This window comes from Jaculus jaculus, chromosome 1 (assembly GCF_020740685.1).
Source record: "Jaculus jaculus isolate mJacJac1 chromosome 1, mJacJac1.mat.Y.cur, whole genome shotgun sequence".
Taxonomy (NCBI): Eukaryota; Metazoa; Chordata; class Mammalia; order Rodentia; family Dipodidae; genus Jaculus; species Jaculus jaculus.
Window position 1 is genome coordinate 187,133,218 of NC_059102.1, and position 18,805 is coordinate 187,152,022.

General features: G+C 39.7%; 1 protein-coding gene across 1 annotated transcript in view; it reads right to left on the reverse strand.

The window, feature by feature from the left end:
* Positions 1–561: 561 nt before the first annotated feature.
* Nek1 (NIMA related kinase 1) overlaps positions 562–18,805 on the reverse strand; it is a 176,937-nt gene continuing 158,693 nt past the window's right edge. The window contains exons 32-36 of the mRNA XM_045153398.1: positions 13,609–13,760; positions 10,668–10,876; positions 7,649–7,779; positions 7,345–7,477; positions 562–1,757 (exon numbers count right to left, since the gene is read on the reverse strand). Coding sequence (XP_045009333.1) covers positions 1,744–1,757; positions 7,345–7,477; positions 7,649–7,779; positions 10,668–10,876; positions 13,609–13,760 — 639 coding nt within the window. The 3' untranslated portion in view covers positions 562–1,743. The remainder of the gene's footprint in view (positions 1,758–7,344; positions 7,478–7,648; positions 7,780–10,667; positions 10,877–13,608; positions 13,761–18,805) is intronic.

Sequence of the window (18,805 nt, forward strand, 5' to 3'; positions counted from 1 at the left end):
TTCAGTTTTTGGCACATATTTTGCCGTGGTGTATCTCAAAGATTCCCATGTTGGAAAGCTGGTTCCCAGGCTGGTGCAGGGGGAGGTATGATGTTTGGGAGGTGGGGTCTGTTAGGAGTAGGAGGTCTTTAGGTCACTGAGGGCACTGTAGATTAAGGGAATTTTCAAGAGGGGGCTATTCAAAGCCTGAGCCTGGCTCCATCTACTCTCTCTTTTTTAACTTTGTTTTTATTTATTTGAGAGAGAGAAAGAGGCAGAGAAAGGGAGAGAGAGAATGGTTACACCAGGGCCTGCAGTCACTGCAAACAAACTCCAGATGCATGTACCCCCTTGTGCATCTGGCTTATGTGGGTCCTGGAGAATTGAACCAAGGTCCTTTGGCTTTGCAGGCAAACACCTGAACAGCTAAGCCATCTCTCTAGCCCTCCATCTACTCTCTCTAGCTTCCTGTTTCTAGATATCATGTCTTTATTTGCATATGCTCCTGCCACTGACATTCTGCCAGGAAGTGACAAAAGTACATAGAACATGCTAAGAAATAAAAGACAGCCAGCAGTACAGTTCAGGTACATAATAAAACTTTAATAGAAATATAAAATAAACATATAAAAATCAACTGTTTAGCTTTGGATGTTAGAAATGATATACACAATAATAAGTTCAATAGCACTGATGGTGCTGCAAAGTAAGACTTCACCTTTCAAATGCCAGAGGATGCCTATCAGGCTGCTTTGTGCTTCCACTGTCCCTAAAGCACCAGGGTTATAGACACCTTGAATGCAACCACATAATACTTGGCACATTCTAACTGAAGCTAGATGACCATCATCTTCCATAAGCTAACAATCCTCTCATAATGGAAATGCATCAGGAGGCAAACATTTTCCCACAGTAGTTACCAAAACTACCAGTGTCAACAAGAGCATATAGATTCCTTTCTCCTTAACTCAAGTTGCTGTGGAAGCACATGCAGGAGTGGAGTTAAAAATCAACGGGCAACTTTATACCACATACTAGGACAATGTCTTAAGTTCACAGCCTAATATTTAGATATAACATTCCTGGTTCCAGTCCTGAAAGAGAAATCGAAGAAATCAAGCAACTTCTTATATAATTTTGCTATTCCTAATAAATTTATTGACCTTAAGATTGTTACCACAGAGCTAGTTAAGGAGACACACCCGTTGAAAAATTACTTGAATATATAAACTTCAAGGCTAAAAATTCCACTTCTAAATGTAAAGATTTGAATAGAACTCTTGACAAAGATTACTTAGTGGAGAATTGTTGGCCAAGATAGAAACAAGTCCTCGACAGGAAGAAAAAAAAAAAAAAATAGTTAAGAGCAAGTCAAGGGCAGGTCATCTGTGATGAAGGTATTTCTTCAACCTGAAGGCTAAAAGTAGTCCCTTAACCGCATGGTAAATCTTCACCATTAACTCCAGTTCTGAGTGAGTACCTTTTACACTTTAGCTGGGTGATATAAGAAGTATATGTTCTATAGGATTTAACTACAGAATTTAGTAAAAACAGATAATATGCCAGAATTTCACATGAAAATTCATGCTTCTCAATCATTTTATCTCCATGTAACAAGCATGCCCATCTTAAATCTTAAACCAGTATTTCCTTCTGATATTACTTATAAATAGTCTTTGTATTTCCCATGAAGTTTATTGTTCTTGTGAGCCAAGTTCAAATGCTTTTATGTAGTTGTATAACGTTAAAAGGATGTCCTGAGGATTATTCATCATTATCTGTAGAAAAAGTTAAAAAAAAAAAACCTGATTATTTAAAATCTAGCCAAATCTAATAATATAATATTTTATTTATTTATTTGGATGCACAGAGAGAGAAAAGAGACAGAGATAAGAGAGAGAATGGGCAAACCAGGGCCTCCAGTCACTGCAAATGTATTCCAGATGCATGTGACACTTTGTGCATCTGTTTTATGTGGATACTGGGGAATCAAACCAGGCCATTATGCTTTGTAGGAAAGCAACTTAACTGCTAAGCTATTTCTCCAGCCCCTAATACAGCTTAATACAGGAGAAAATTCATTCTTTTCCACCCTAAAGGAAAAGATCATTAATTTTTTTTATTATTTTATTTTTCATTAGTTTTAAATACAGTTTTTATTGTAATAGCACATTTCATTGTTAGCTACTCAGACAGGGTAACAAAAATTAAAATGGGAAGTAAAAATTATCAGAGAAAAGCAACCAATGTTAAAATTAATTACATATAAATCCTCCCACATTGTTTTTAAGCACAAATAAACATTTTTAAAAAATTGTATCAGAGCCAGTGTGGTGGCACACGCCTTTAATGTCAGCACTTGGGAGGCAGAGGTAGAAGGATCAGTGTGAGTTCAAGGCCACCCTGAGACTACATAGTGAATTCCAGGTCAGCCTGGGCTGCAGTGAAACCCTACCTTGAAAAACCAAAAGAAAAAAAAAATACATATATATATCAGAAGCAGGGCATGGTGGCACACACCTTTAATCCCAACACTCGGGAGGTAGAGGTAGGAGGACTGCCGTGCGTTTGAGGCCACCCTTAGACTACATAGTGAATTCCAGGTCAGCCTGAGCTAGAGCGAGACCCTACCTTGAAAAACCAAAAAATAAAATAAATAAAATAATATCTATACACACACATATATCAAAATGCTACATTGAAACATAAGTTTTTCTGTTTAAGAAACACAACAGAAAGATGGTAAGTGGTTATAAACAAAAAGATAAATCAGGTAAGATTCTAATATGTTCATGATAGAATCGATGTGGGGGGTAGAGATGACTGTAAAGTTCTTCCCACAATAAAATACTACAAACCCATAAAATCATGGAATAGATTCCATGGCAATTCAATGTCTGCATCATACTCCTGTTTTATGAATATGGCATAGTGAAAGTAGCCATTCTTATTTACATAAACCATTGTCAGGTTTATTCTAAAACATTGTCACATGAATTAAACAGATTACTTGACAATGCGAAACAAGCACTATGTTCCACACCCTCACAAAAGTGCAAGTGCCAGTTCAGATGCTCTACTTCCTACAGCCCTCACTAGCTCCCTGCAGCGCTGGGAGAGCTCATGCAACTCAACACGGACTGCAGAGTGTTTCATGACGGGGTCTTTGAAGTATTTCCACTGTTAGCTTTCAATCTCCATCTTCCCCATATGCTGCCATGATCTCTCAGTAATACTAAGTTACTTACTGTTCTACTCATCCTTCTATGTATACATACTACATACATATACTGATTCGTGGCAAATTCCCATGCATCCCAGAAATTCCAATTCTGATGTTTTCTCCACTAGGAAGATCTTAGACACAGCTAGAGCATCACTTCATGCAGCTTACATAATTTTTATTACTTTTAATGTCACATCATTCTGAGCTATAACTTACTCATCTTTGTAGTTATAAAATGTTTCAGATAAGCAAGAAAGCAATGAACATACATATAGCTATCTAGAATTAACATAAGTTAACATTCAGCCCTAATGGTCTGGGCTAAGAAAAATACATATTATATTATAGAGGCTGGAAAGATAGCTCAGCAGTTAAGGTGCTTGTCTACAAAGCCTAAGAACCAAAGTTTGATTCCCTAGTACTCATGTAAAGCCAAATGCACAAAGTGGTGCATGTATCTGGAGTTCATCTGCAGTGGCTAGAGGCTCAGAGATGCCCCTTCTCTCTCTCTCTCTGCTTGCAAGTAAATAAATAAAAATATTTTAAAAATGTATATTACCCTTTTCCAATCTTACTGCCTTCTTTTTTTCTCCAAAAGCATTTTCCAGTAATCCCAAATTAAGGCATATCCTTTCTGCTTATGGCCTTTCATTATTATTAAGACATATACAAATAAATAAAATTGTTTTAGATAATACATAAATGGTATATGCTATTCACTTAACTCATTTGTGGGCATATCCATACTGATAGCTAGAAATCTGGTTCACTCATACTAACTGCTGTTTGGAATGTCATTACATAGACACAGATACTTCACCTAAGATGGATGTAGAGGGAAAGATGTGCTTGGAGGATGGGGATATGACTTAGTTGCCAAAGTGCTTGAAGCATGTGACTCTCCAATGTTTAAGTGTACAAACTAGCATGCTAGCTTACTCAGATAATGCCTTTCACAAAGAGTTTATGTAGTGGTGTATTGATAAGTTATGGGCTGCATTTTTTAAACATTGCTAGTTCGTTTTCTTTTTTTAAGTTAACCATTTGACTTTAATTGCTTTATATTTTTCTCCTCCTAGGCTAAAAAATTACCATCAAGCTTTATAATACAGAACTGGAGGGTTTCAGATCTTTTGCCACTAGCATGCTAGAGAAAAGCTGACGTTGTTTCTTTAGGGTCTTATTAGCCTCTTTTAATTTTTGGCCTTTTGCAGGGGATGGCCTTCTATGTATGCAGGTATCTTTGAAGCCACTCAGGAGGTACCAATTTCATCTTGCTCTTGATTATACTTCTTCAGTGGAGGAGCAGGTAATACAAAAGCTCTCCAGATTCTTGTCAAGTAAGCCTAAGCATTCTGCTGCTGCAGCTCCATTAGAACCAGAGAAGGGAGAGAATTGCCTGAAGGATGGACATCTGAGCATTAATAGCGCTCTGACACTCTTCACAGAGTCACTTCCATGGAATCATTAACTTAGTCGATGACATTATTATAACTAATAGCTCCATGCAAGTCAGATACTGTAGAAGGTACAGGACATTTCTCATCTCATTTTAGCACTGGTTTTTTATTTTTAAAAATATTTTATTATTATTTATTTATTTGACAGAGAAAGAGGGAGGGAGGGAAGGAGGGAGAGTGAGAATGGGCACGCCAGGGCCTCCAGCCACTGCAAACAAACTCCAGACACATGCACCCCTTTGTGCATCTGGCTAATGTGGGTCCTGGGGAATCAAACCTGATCCTTTGGCTTTGTAGGCAAATGCCTTAACCGCTAAGCCATCCCTCCAGCCCTGGATTTTTATTTTTTATAAGATGTAGTCTTCTGTCAATAAACCAGGAATCCTTACATTCTAGACAATGTTTTGGAGATATTCATCTTAATAATAAAATAATTTTTTAAACATTTTATTTGTATATTCATTAGAGAGAGAGAAAGAGGCAGATATATCTATATCTATATATCTGGAGAGAGAGAGAGAGAGAGAGAGATGGGTGCATCAGGGCCTTTAGCTCCTGCAAGGGAACTCCAGAAGCATGCACCGCACCACCTTGTGCATCTGGCTTATGTGAGTACTGGGGAATTGAACCTGGGTCCTTAGGCTTTGCAGGCAAACGCCTTAACTGCTAAGTCATCACTCTAGTCCCCTAAAATAATTTTTTATTATTCAGTAATATAAAATATCTACTTTATAGAAGTAACTCACAAATGAACAGAATTATCAAAGGCTACAGACCTTTGGATTCTTTTGCTGGATTAGGAAGTAATCTTGACCTCCTTAAAAGAGCCCACATGTTATGGTTTTTCAGTAACACTATGATTAAAAGAATCATGAGGTGGCTAGGTGTGGTGGTGCAGGCCTGTAACCTGAACATTCAAGACAGAGGAGGTTCATGAGAATGAGGCCAGCCTGGGATCCACAACAAGACCCTGTCTCGACAAAACAAACAAAAAAACCCAAAAATAACTGTCCTCTGAATAGCTAACTAAACTTTGTCAGTAAACTAATGAAGTTCCCTGCCCTACTGGGAAGGTTACCTTGTACCCTGCTTTCAGAAGGGGCAGAGAGCCACTGAGTAGGGCGCTGTCCTTCTCCTCCTTCCTGGCTTCTTCTTAGACTGCCTGTACTCACCTGCAACAGGGACTTTCCCAAGTAGTTTTAAAACTTGTTTTTATCTTGGACCCGGATGTATTTTTATTTTTTTTTATCTGTGTTACTTTGCTTATTTGAGAAAGAGGGAGAGAGAGAGAGAGAGAGAAAATGAATATGGACATACTCAGGGCTTCTTGCCACTATAAACAAACTCCAGATGCATGTGTCACTTTGTGTATCTGGTTTTACATAGGTACTGAGGAATCAAACCTGGGCCTGCAGGCTTTGCAAGCAAATGCCTTCATTTAACTGCTGAACCACTTTCCCAGCCTCTGCATGTATATATTTATTTATTCTTTTTGGTTTTCCGAGGTAGGGTCTCACTCTAGCTCAGGCTGACCTAGAAGTCACTCTGTAGTCTCAAGGTGGCCTCAAACTCATGGCGATCCTCCTATCTCTGCCTTCCAAGTGCTGGGATTAAAGGTGTGCGCCAACACGCCCGGCTCCGCATGTATTTTTAAATGTGATCTAAGAAAGCATTTTTGTAACAAGATGGAAGATAAATAACTTTTATAAAAGTTTACATTGCTATAATTAAGCATCAACATTTAAACTCATTTTTAGACTATTAATTAAACATATAAAGTAACTGACTAATTTTTTGGCAAATAGATTAGAAATTCTTACAATTATTTCCATGTGCATTAATGTTTAATATTACATCTTCAATGAAAATTATTCTAATTTCTACAGCTATTGAATTAGGAGGCTTAAAAAATCTCATTCAAATGCTACTTGCAGTTTAAATAAAAGGGGCCTGGGGAGACAGCTTGTGGGTAAAGTACTTCCTAACATGAGAACCTGAGTTCAGATACCCAGCCCCTACATTAAAAGCCAGCTTTTCCCTGTAATTTCAGTACTGAAGGGATAGAGATGGGGAATTCTTGGAGTTCATTGGTTAGCTATAGATTTAGAGAGTAACCTTATCTCAAAGAATAAAAGTGCAAAGTGATCAAAAATCTACCTTTGGCCTTTACATATACATACACATGTGCACACACCCCACTAACACACATATGAACAGGCATGTAACACACACTTGCACTCTACACACATAAACCAAAAAAATTGTTTTTAATGAATAAAAGGATATTGACTTAGAGAGCCTAAGTCAGTAAGAGTTTATGACAGGGCTGGAGAGATGGTCAGCAGTTTAGACAATTGCCTGTAATGCCTAATGAGCCAGGTTTGATTCCCTGGTACCCTCGTAAAGCCAGGGCACAAAGTGGCACATGCACCTGGTGTTTGTTTGCAGTGGCTAGAGGCCTTGATGTGTCCATTCTCTCGGTCTCTCTCTAGTTGCAAATAAGTAAGAAGATAGACAGACAGGTAGATAGAGAATATGGCAGACCACAGTTAATTTTGTAACTGCTTAAAAGTAATAGATATGATTCCAGTGTGCATGTGATGTCAGCTCAACACTTCACATTTGTCCCATTGCTTTTCTCACATTTACTGAAAATACGAAGACATGAGAAAACCTTACCTTCTTGATAGGCTCCGTCTGCCATGACTAAATGAAGAATCTTGGCATAAAGGTGCTGATGTTCATTGCCCAAAATATTTTGTACTATTGTTGAGCAGATCTCAATATTTTCATCTTCATCTTCATGAATAGCCTATGCCAGATTTCCAAATATGAATTAAAATTTGAATATTACCTTCTCAAACTGGACACTCCTCTATGTGTTCATATTTATAACATTCTAGTGACTAGTAAAGATAATCAATATTTCTCTACAATTCAAAGCACATTAAAAAGTAAATACTTCAGCTGATATTTTACTTACTTTTATTTTCTCATAAACCTCAAAGAATTTTTCGAAGCCCATTTCTTGCTCCAAGTGAAGTCTGAGTTCCTCTAGATGGTTAAAGACACTATCATATTCACATTCACTAGTAGTCTCACCATCACTATTATCTGAAAAGAAATAAAAGATATTTTAAGTAATTCTATTTTTTAATTTAATTTAATTTAACTTTATTTTTTCTCAATTTTTTAAAACATTTTCCATGACTATAAAAAATATCCCACAGTAATACCCTCCTCCTTCCCTCCCCTTTTCCCCTTTGAAATTCCATTCTCCATCATATTCCCTCCCCATCTCAATCAGTTTCTCTTTTATTTTGACGTTATGGTCTTTCCTCCTCTTAAGATGGTCTTATGTAGGTAGTGTCAGGCACTGTGAGGTCTTGGATATCCAGGCCATTTTACGTCTGGAGGGAGAGCATGTTGTAAGGAGTCCTACCCTTCCTTTGGCTCTTACATTCTTTCCACCACCTCTTCTGCATTAGACCCTGAGCCTTGGAAGGTGTGATCAAGATGTTACTCAGTACTCCAGTCACTTCTTTCCAGCACTATGATACCTTCTGAGTCGTCCCAAGGTCACTGTATGGCTCCTTTTTTAATCAAAGGAGGCCAAAACTTGGGTGGTCCCGGAAGATCGTGTCACCAGTGCTCTACAGCCACCCTTCCATCCTGTTCCACGTGGATATTTGATTGTTCTAGACCTTTCAATTCTCCTGGAGTGTGGGAGGTTATGGTGGTTTGAATGTAAAATATGCCCCCATAAACTCAGGTGTTTGAATTCCTTATCCCCAGCTGGTGGGGAAGGTTGTGGTAGCCATGGAGTGGGTGGTAGTGTTGGAGAAGGTTGTGGGACCCAGAAGAGGTTAATGCTTCCTGCAGGAAGCGGGCCACTGAAGTCCTTGAGGTTTTGTAGTCCAGCTCCCCTTGCTGTTCTCTCTGCTTTCTCCCTGCTGTTGTGACAATGAGACAAGCTGGTGCCTGTACCTGCCGTATCTTCCCTGTCACCTGAATTAAACCCTTTTTCTTCTTCTACAAGCTGTGTCTGGTCAAGTATTTTGTCCCAGCAATGAGAAACTAACCGATACAAGAGCCCACACTTGTAGGCACCCTAGGAACACAGCAACTTCCTTTCTTAGGAAGCCAACCTGGTGCAGATCATTCGAGACCTGAGAGGTAATGGCAAGAGGGACAACAGAGGGTGGTGGAGTTGGAACAAGGACAAGCGGGATGGGGAGCGAGCGCAGCCCACTCTCTGCTGATGTTGGGTTTCCTTCATCCACTGCAGCTCACCCTACATTCACTGTCCCCTGCCCTTGTGTGAACATTCACTGAGTGAAGAAATAGGACATGGATTGTCTAAAGCCAAGAAATCCCTCCCTCTCTCTCCTTTCCTTCCTTACTTCTTGCTCCTCTTGGTGAATTCTGAACTACAGTCATTTGTTTCAGTTTTTTTAAATTTTTTAATTTTTATTAACATTTTCCATGATTATAAAAAAAATATCCCATGGTAATTCCCTCCCCCCCCGACACTTTCTCCTTTGAAATTTCATTCTCCATCATATTACCTCCCCATCTCAATCACTGTACTTACATATATACAATATCAACCTATTAAGTACCCTCCTCCTGTCCTTTCTCTTCCCTTTATATCTCCTAAAAGTAATTCTTATATGAATAGACTCAAAATCTATAATAAGTACATTATGTCACTGAAATATACTTCTACTTTTAGTACCAACAGTCATATTATAGTGTGTGCTCATTAATCAAAGCATTGTACACAAGAATAGTACTTTAGGAATCTTTTCTCTTGGAGACATAGCTAGTAGATGAGGTTAGAAAGATTCCTAGAAATGTTACTATCAAATGTGAATTTCATAAAAAAAACAAACAAAGCATATTTGTATGTTCTGTATTAAAACAGCTACACCTATCTATAATGGAAGTTGGTAACACTGGGACATAACATGATGAAGCACACAGGTGGCACATTATCCAACACACATACCATAACATTTAGAAAAGCACTAGAGAACTCAGTTACTGGCATGACAACTAGGAAAATAAGAAATGAGGAAGGGCTGGAGAGATGGCTTAGCAGTTAAGCACTTGCCTGTGAAGCCTAAGGACCCTGGTTCGAGGCTCGATTCCCCAGGACCCACGTTAGCCAGATGCACAAGGGGGCGCACACATCTGGAGTTTGTTTGCAGTGGCTGGAAGCCCTGGTGCACCCATTCTCTCCCTCTCTCTCTATCTGCCTCTTTCTCTCTCTGTCACTCTCAAATAAATAAATCAATACAAAGAAACAAAACTAACAAACAACCAAAAAAAGAAATGAGGAGGAAGGGGCTAGGGTAATGAGTGTGGGGGCTTAAATTTGGAGACCCCATAACCCATGTGGTGATGCTGACTATAGTGATGCCTGCCATCCCAGTGCTGAGGAGGTGGCAACAGGGAATCCATGGACTAGCTGAACTGATGAGTCTAGGTCATTAAGAGACCATGCCTCAAAGAATATGACAGAGAGCAACTGGAGGGAGACCCCTAACATCAACCTCTGGCCTCCATGTGCACGTGCATACACACACACATATGCAAACATTCACATGAACACACATACTCATGCCACAGGTATACATACACACAGGAAAACAGTAAAAGAAATGGGGAGCAAATCGCAGAAATATATTTCAAAAATTACTGCTCTAAGTTAGCTGTGGCAGCACACGCCTTTAACCCCAGCACTTGGGAGGCAGAGGTAGGAGGATTGCCATGAGTTCAAGGCCACCCTTAGACTACAAAGTGAATTCCAGGTCAGCCTGAGCTAGACACAGACCCTACCTCGGAAAACAAAGTTCAATGGGAGGAAATGGATCAAGTGCACAGAGCATACTCCACGTTTAAAGATGGAAACAGTTCATTATCAGGTGTCAAAAGAATCCCCTTTCCCTGCAATGCTGGACACAGACAGAACAAGGCCCACAAGCAAGGTCACACACCTGAGTGCCATTCTTCGTTTAGGGCGCTTTCACTGCTGGGATTATCGTCCTCATCTGCTGGATCTGTCCCATTTGCCGTGTGCGCCACATCACTGCTCTTGAGGACCGACTCCTCCTCCTCACTGTACTCCTCTCCAGGTTGCTCCCTAAGTAACTGCTCCATTGAGGCCTGAAGCTCCTGCAAGTCTGCGTCAGCTTCTTCAAACACCCTGAAATTGAAAAAGTCAACTAAGCATCATCAAAACCACCTTATGATGAAATGTTACTTCAAGTCAACACATGTGCAGCCCCTTCTACTGAGAAATTCTAACTAGGTAAAACAAGGTCTGAGAAAACCAGTAGTTTTTAACTATGGAGATAAGATGAACACCTATGATAGATTATAGCACGTCACATATTCTGCTATCCATAAGGCTGAAGATAGCTTGTTCCAAATGGCCCTGCTTTGCCAAAAAGAAACACATGTCAATGTCAAGTATGGCTGAGACTCTGGTACAATGCTTTCTTTAAGAGTGTGTGTGCTGGTACGCCATGTGTGTCCCAATTATGGCCTGAATTTTTTTTGTTTTGTTTTTCAAGGTAGGGTTTCACTCTAGTCCAGGCTGACCTGGAATTCCCTATGTAGTCTCAGGATGGCCTTGAACTCATGGCGATCCTCCTACCTCTGCCTCCCAAGTACTGGGATTAAAGTTGCGTGCCACCAGACCCAGCTATGGCTTAATTAAAAAAGAAAAACACACACACACACACACATACACACATATATATATATATAATTTTTATTTACTTGAGAGAGTGAGAGAGAGAGAGAGAGAGAGAGAGAGAGAGAGAGAGAGAGAGAGAGAATGGAAGTGCCAGGGCTTCCAGCTGCTATAAATGAACTTCAGACTACGTGCCACCTTTTTTTTTGGTTTTTTGAGATAGGGTCTCACTCTAGTCCAGGCTGACCTGGAATTCACTATGTAGTCTCAGGGTGACCTTGAACTCACGGTGATCCTCCTACTGCTTCCTCCCAAGTGCTGGGATTAAAGGCTTGTGTCACCATGCCCTGCTCTGCACCACCTTTTGTGTCTGGTTTACATGGGTCCTAGGGACTCGAACCTGGGTCCTTTGGCTTTGCAGATAAGCGCCATAACCATTAAGCAATTTCTCCAATCTAATGGCTTAATATTTTAAGAGGCTGGTTCATCACAATCTTCTGTGGACATGGCTCTCCATGTGAATACCTTTTGGACATTTGAACTTTGAGAGATGAAAACAGTCAAAGAATTATATATTCAGGTTAACAAGGTGATCCAGTGAATAAAATGGTCACCAGAAACTTACTTCATGTGTATATTATTAAAAATGTTTCTAAAATATTTAACTACTTTTCCATATAATTAGTATATACTATTATAAACCTCACTGGAGAAACCTGTTTTTCAGATGCCTTTGTCTATTGTTCTTCCATGATATTTCCTTGACATGGAGTCTCTCACTGAGCCTGGAGCCACCATTTTCCAATCAGAAGGCAGATCATTTGAGCCTTAGCAATCCTGTCTCTGCCCTCTCAGCACTGGAGTTACAGGCATGTGTGGTCATGCCTGCTTTTTATCTGGGTGCTGGGGACTAAACTCAGGTTCTCATGCTTTTGCATCAAGCGTTCTTTTTATTTTTTATCTTAGAGAGAGATAGGGAATTGGCTCACCAGGGCCTCAGCCACTGCAATTATACTCCAGATACTTGCATCACCTAGTGGGCATGTGAGACCTTGTGCCTGCCTCACCTTTGTATGTCTGGCTTACATGGAATCTGGAGAGTTAAACAAGAGTCCTTAGGCTTTGCAGGCAAGCGCCTTAATCACTAAGCCATCTCTCCAGCTCTATATCAAGTACTTTTACTGCTGAGTCACTTCCCCTGCCCTTGGAGAACCTGGAGAATGTTAGCTAAGCCTTAGCTAGGAATCCTTCTTTACCCACTTCAGTATTAGCCCTTTGAGCCCCTCAGGTTCTGTGTTAAAAACTTTGAGGGAAAAATAAAGCCAAAGTACTCTGAAATAAATGTTTAGAAAAGTACAGTCTGGGGTTGGGGATGTAGCCCATTGGTAGAGAGTACTTTCCTAGCATTCATGAGGCACTGGGTTTGGTCCCCAACACTACAAAACATAAAGCACATAAAGTAAAATGCATTGCATTTCAATCATTCGGAGAATAAGTTATGATATAAGTTATATTAGAATTCACTGACTTATTATAATTGAGTTTAACTTTGTGCTTTTACCTCAGTCTTTATAGAAAGAACTTGTAATCTAATTTATTATCTACAGTTTAGCTACCATTTCCCACAAATTTCAGAAGTTCATTTTCTCTTTTTAATTCTAGATTCCCCATGAGTCAGTAATGATTGTGAAAGTAATCCAATTACACACAACACATACACCCACATGTACACACACACACATCCTTACTTCCATGTGACAAACCCCCTACCCCCACCTCACATTAACAAAACCACCAATCTACTTCCCTCCTGATAAGGCCTTGAATTCAAACATGGTGCAAGACATGTGGCACTCTCAGGTCATTTTTCTGGACACATGCAGAGTATTAACTATTTCACAATTTCTCCTTGTAATTCCTTGTATCATATGTATTCTACTAATAAGCAAATTCTGCTAAAATGCATTCATTAACCAATATTTATTAAGAACTTTTTCTTATCAGTGGTGACTACCAATAGAAACCATCTCTGTGCTTCAAATGAGATTGTTGAAAATTACTTGGAAGCAGATATGGACTATGAAAATTTGTATGACTATGCTTCAAATAAGTTGCAAGAACTTAAGTCAGTTACAGGTTGTTTGAAGATACTGTGTAGGTAAGCCATCCTCTGAACTTCAAAAGAACATCAATTCAGAAATGACACTAATGATAGCATCTGTCAGTGACATTGTGCTTACGTGTCTTCAGAATCAGAGGGCCCCTCCTTAGTGTGCTCGTTTTCAAGTTCCTCTATTTCAAGACTGTCTTGGTGAACATCTCCTACAGTGGGAACATCCATCAGTGTTCCAAACAGCTTTGAGAGATCTGGAAGTGAACATGTCCTCAACATCTAAAGGAAGGTCGACAGATTGCATATTAGAATGAAGAGAATTATGTGAAAGCAAAGGAGAAAATGAGAGCTAATAATAATTATAGTTAAATAATGTATTGGATCTAATGGATTCAAAGGAGACTTGTCCAAGGTTAAGACAAGTTTTTTCTTTAATTTCAGCTCAACTAAACTTGTGAATTGGGATTAGGCTTTAACACACAAAAATTCACTTGATACCTTTAAAGGGTCAAGAACAATGTTGTTTTAGGAATATACATGGCCTGAAACTGGAAATTGTTGAGAATGAGGCAGGGCTAGAACTGCCTATTTCTCTTACTCATGGCCCACATTCTCTCTCTTTCATGGTATCTTCAAGGAGCTCTTTCACCTTCTTGGTCGCTTCTCCTGATATAGTCTTGCTGACTTGTTCATGTGAATTCTCTGAGTTGTGGTGAAGTACTACTTCCTACAACTGGCAATCCTTTGTATTATGCAGTGATAGACATTGCTGGCTAGTTATAACATGGGTTAAGTCAGAGCCCTTATATCAGTGTAAAAGGAAGCCAAACTTTACTTCCCTGGGAGTGGGGCTGTGAATGGAGCCTTACCACTCAAATGGAAACCTGCAAGGACAAGCACTTTGATGTCAATGCTGAGATTCATTGATAATAAGAGTGAGAAGCAATGTAGCCAACCGTGTTGAGTAAAAACATATACAGTTGACGTGTTGAAAATGTAAACTTGTGCTGGACAATGGCCTCTATTCACCAACCTTTCAACAATTAGGATGTGATGGACTGACAGGACATGAAACTAATAACTCCATGCAGATGTCTGCAGGGCCTGATAAGAGAGCCACAACAGGAGGAGGACTTTGGAGAAAATCCAAGGCTTAGCATATTAATAGAAATCTATATACTTGGGTGATTTTATTGGTACAATCTGTTTTTCAGAACATATTTGAACATAATTTATATATTATAGCACTGAGGGGAAGTGGTTATGAACTACACACTGGTGAAACTGGTAAAGGCCTACTGCTGTTAAAGCACTTAGTAATGGTACTTCCCACTGCCAGAAGATTTTTTTTCCTGGTGACAAGGTCTTAATAATACAGTCGACATGGGATCACGACCTTCCTGCAGTCTCTGGAATACTTAGGATCACAGTCGTGCATCACTATGCCCAGCCTGACTTTATGTTGTAAACAGGATCTTTATCCTCAAACAGTGTTTTTTAATGTCTCTCTGTGTGTTCATGTCTATGCCAGAGGATAATCTGAGGTGCCATCCTCAGGAACACTGCCTACCTCATTTGAGAGAGGGTCTTTCATTGGCCTGGAGTGCACCAATTAGGCCAGACTGGTTGTTCAAGGAGCTCCAGGGCTTCTGTCTCTGCCTGGTCTTCAATGCTCGGATCACTGGCATATGCTACCATGCCTGACATTTTCAAACAAGTTCCAAGGATTAAACCCAGGTCCTCATATTTGTGAGGTAAGAACTTTATCATCTCCCCAGCGCAAGAAGTTTTTATGTTAAGAATGGTTTTAGTCTCTCTTCTGCCCTTTACTCTTTAATATATGTGTGTGTGTGTGTGTGTGTGTGTGTGTGTGTGTGTGTATTGAAATTAGGACCACTCACATGCTAAGTGCATACCCCACCTCAATTCTCTTAATTCTTTTACTTTTCATGTAGCTTAAGCAATATTCTTTATTTTTAACATTGACAGAAAGAAACCCTTTTGAAAATAACAGCCATCCCTAACACACTGTCTAAAACCTTATTGCATGCAGTTCACCCCTCCCTAGGTTCTTTGTACCATGATCATTTATATAGCTAGCATTTGGCAAACTGCAAATTCAAATAGGATAGCAACATTTTAAGAAACTTTAAAATACTTGTTGGTATGTGAGTATGGTATGCATGTTCATATGCATGTGGATACAGATGTCTGTGTAGCCACTTTGTGCATCTGCCTTTACATGGGTTGAGGAATTGAACTAGGTTGTTGGGCTTTGCAGGCAAGCACCTTAATCACTGAGCTGTCCCTCCAACCTGATTAGTAATATTTTAATAGCCAAGAAAGATGTCATATAAAGTGTTATCAGTATGTACACATGTGCATGCACAGGCCAGAAATTAATATGTGCAACTTTACGCACTTGTGTCACTGTGCATCTGGCTTACGTGGGACCTAGAGAGTCAAACATGAGGTCTTAGGCTTTGCAGGCAAGTGCCTTAACCATTAAGCCATCTCTCAAGCCCGCAAAGCTGTTTTCTAATTCCAAGTATGTTTTGCTTGAGTTTTATGGAGTTAGAATAACACATCCCAGAACAGAAAATTAAGTGTGCTCCAGGTCACACTGATAATATGTTCTTTTCTCAATCTAGGCATGGGCATGATTATAATTTAGGACTTCTGTTTGCTTTGAGAGAACAATGTAAAAAAATAGCCTCTTTTCACATTTTAATTGGTTGCTACTCACTAATCCTATATATAAAACTAACCTGCTTAATACTTATATTTGATAAGGTAGTCATAATGAGAGTTCTCTAGAAAAGCACTAATGCTCAAAACTGGACAGTCTTTGGGAACATTAGTAATGTTTTAAAAATATTTTTAATTATCTGCAAGTAGAAAAGGATAGAAGAGAGACAGAGAGAATGGGCATAACAGGGCCTCCAGCAACTGCAAATGAACTCCAGATGCATGTGTCACTTTGTGCATCTGGCTTTACATGGGTACTGAAAAATCGACCTGGGTTGTTGGGCTTTGCAGGCAAATACCTTAACCACTGACAAATCTTTCCAGCCCAATTAGGAATATTGTAATAGCTAAGAAGGGTGTCATATAAAATGCTATCAATATGCCAGGCCCCAGACAGGTCAGTGGTATCCTGTGCCAATGCTTTTCAAGTGGGAATTGTGGGCCAATAGCACAGCATCATGGACAGTGCACCTCAAATGTGTCTTCCTCAACTTCACTCCAGATGTATTAAAACAGACATCCAGAGTGTGGGGTAAGATTCTGTATCTCAAATAGCCCAGATAATACCCATATGAAAAAAGCTTTAGGGCTAGAGGGATGGCTTAGCGGTTAAGGCATTTGCCTACAAAGCCAAAGGACCCAGGCTCAATTCCCAGGACCCATGTAAAACAGATGCACAAGGTGGTCATGCCTCTGGAGTTCATTTGCAGCGGCTAAAGCTCTGTCACACTCATTCTCTCCTCTCTCTTTCTCATGAGTAAAATAAGCAAAAAACAAAACAAAACAAAACAAAAACTTAAAGCTTTAGAGGCTAGGGAGATGGCTTAGCAGTGTAGAGTGCTTGCTTGCAAAGCCCAATGGTCTGGGTCCAATTCCCCAGCACTTAATGTAAGACAGATACAAAGTAGCACGTGCATCTATGATCCCAACAATGGGAGGCATTTATGGCCCAACTAAGTCTTATGGCCATTTGCTGTCTGGCAGTACATACGCAGTGACAAGAGACCCTAACGCAAAGAAGATGAAGCTAACACACCTTGAAGTTGCCCTCTAACCCCACATACACACTGTGGCATGTACACCCTAATAATGCATTTTAGAACGGTCTACTTTTACACCTAAACCAATCATTAATCACTGAAAATGGACAATAAATATTTCATAAAAAAACTGTACATTTGACTAGAAATTCCTTCATCTTAAACAAGTGACTTGCCACCTATCCAGACTAAAGTCTTACTGAATTACAGCCATTTTTCATCTTGGGTTACAAACCATATTATTTCCTCATTTGATTTCTCAGTTGCTGACCCTTTGTAGCTACCAATGCAGTGCGATACCTGAGTAGCCACCGTGAAAAGCCACACTGCACATTGTGACTGAACAGCAAGCAGCCCCTTCGTTTGGTGACCTATACACATTCTGTCCTTTATGGAATCAAGGTCATGAAAAAAACACAACTTTATTTGTTTTGACTTTTTGTAAATTTACCATTGTGAAGTCTCCATTCAATGTTATACCTTCTTTTTTTTTTTTTTTGAGTTTTTTCACTCTAGCCCAGGCTGACATGGAATTCACTATGTACTCTCAGGGTGGTCTTGAACTCATAGTGGTCCACCTACCTCTGCCTCCCAAGGGCTGGGATTAAAGGCATGTGCCATCATGCCTGACATATATCTGCATTTTTATCAAGTCTCTGTATTATATCTGATAAAATCTGCTCCTGCATTTGTAGAAGTGAAACCTATAAAAGAACTAATTAAGCCAAATCAAAAACTCTAGGAGACCAGGTGTGGTGATGCACACTTTCAGTTATAGCTCTCAATAAGCAGAGGCAAGAGGGTAGAGTTTGGTGTCAGACTGGGGTATAAAGTGTGACTTTGTCATAAGCAAGCAAACAACCAACCTCCAGAAGAGAAATCTCTTAGAGGAAAAAGCCAGGAAGAAGAGCTATCCCCCAAAGAACTTGTATTTTCCAGCCTCTGAGAAACATGAACCATGGCAGTTTACAACTTCCACTCTGCTTTGCCTGCCTCAGCTCCAGCTTATCCCATAATAACTATGCAGAGCAGGTGCCATGGCTGGTTGCTTTGTTTCCTCATTCTCCAGTATGATTACATGTGCAGATATGATCGTCAATCCTTATTGGAAGCGGTGTGAAAAGCAGTGCAGCCTCCTGGGAACTGCTGGCTCAGAATCATCATTGCCTGTCCTCACTGATCAACTAAACCACTAACTACCACCTGCAGGGGCCATTGCCATACAGTCCAGCTACCTAACACTTTTTTGGCATCTGCAAAAAAGAACTACTTGAAGTACATCAAGTGAATGCTTTAGTACTATGATTCAAAGCTTATTTCCAGAATTGAGGGCAACAGGACAGGAAGGACTTGAGCACCTGGCACTTTAATCTCTTCAAGATGTCATATTCCTTTGTTTTAAAAAAGACTTCCTGAGATTACCTGGGAAGAAGGGGTTCAGTGGGAGGGGGAGAGGAATAAGAGAATGAATATGAACAAATTACATGTCTAAAACTTGTCAAAAAAAAAAAAAAGAAAGACTTCTGTAAAGGGGGA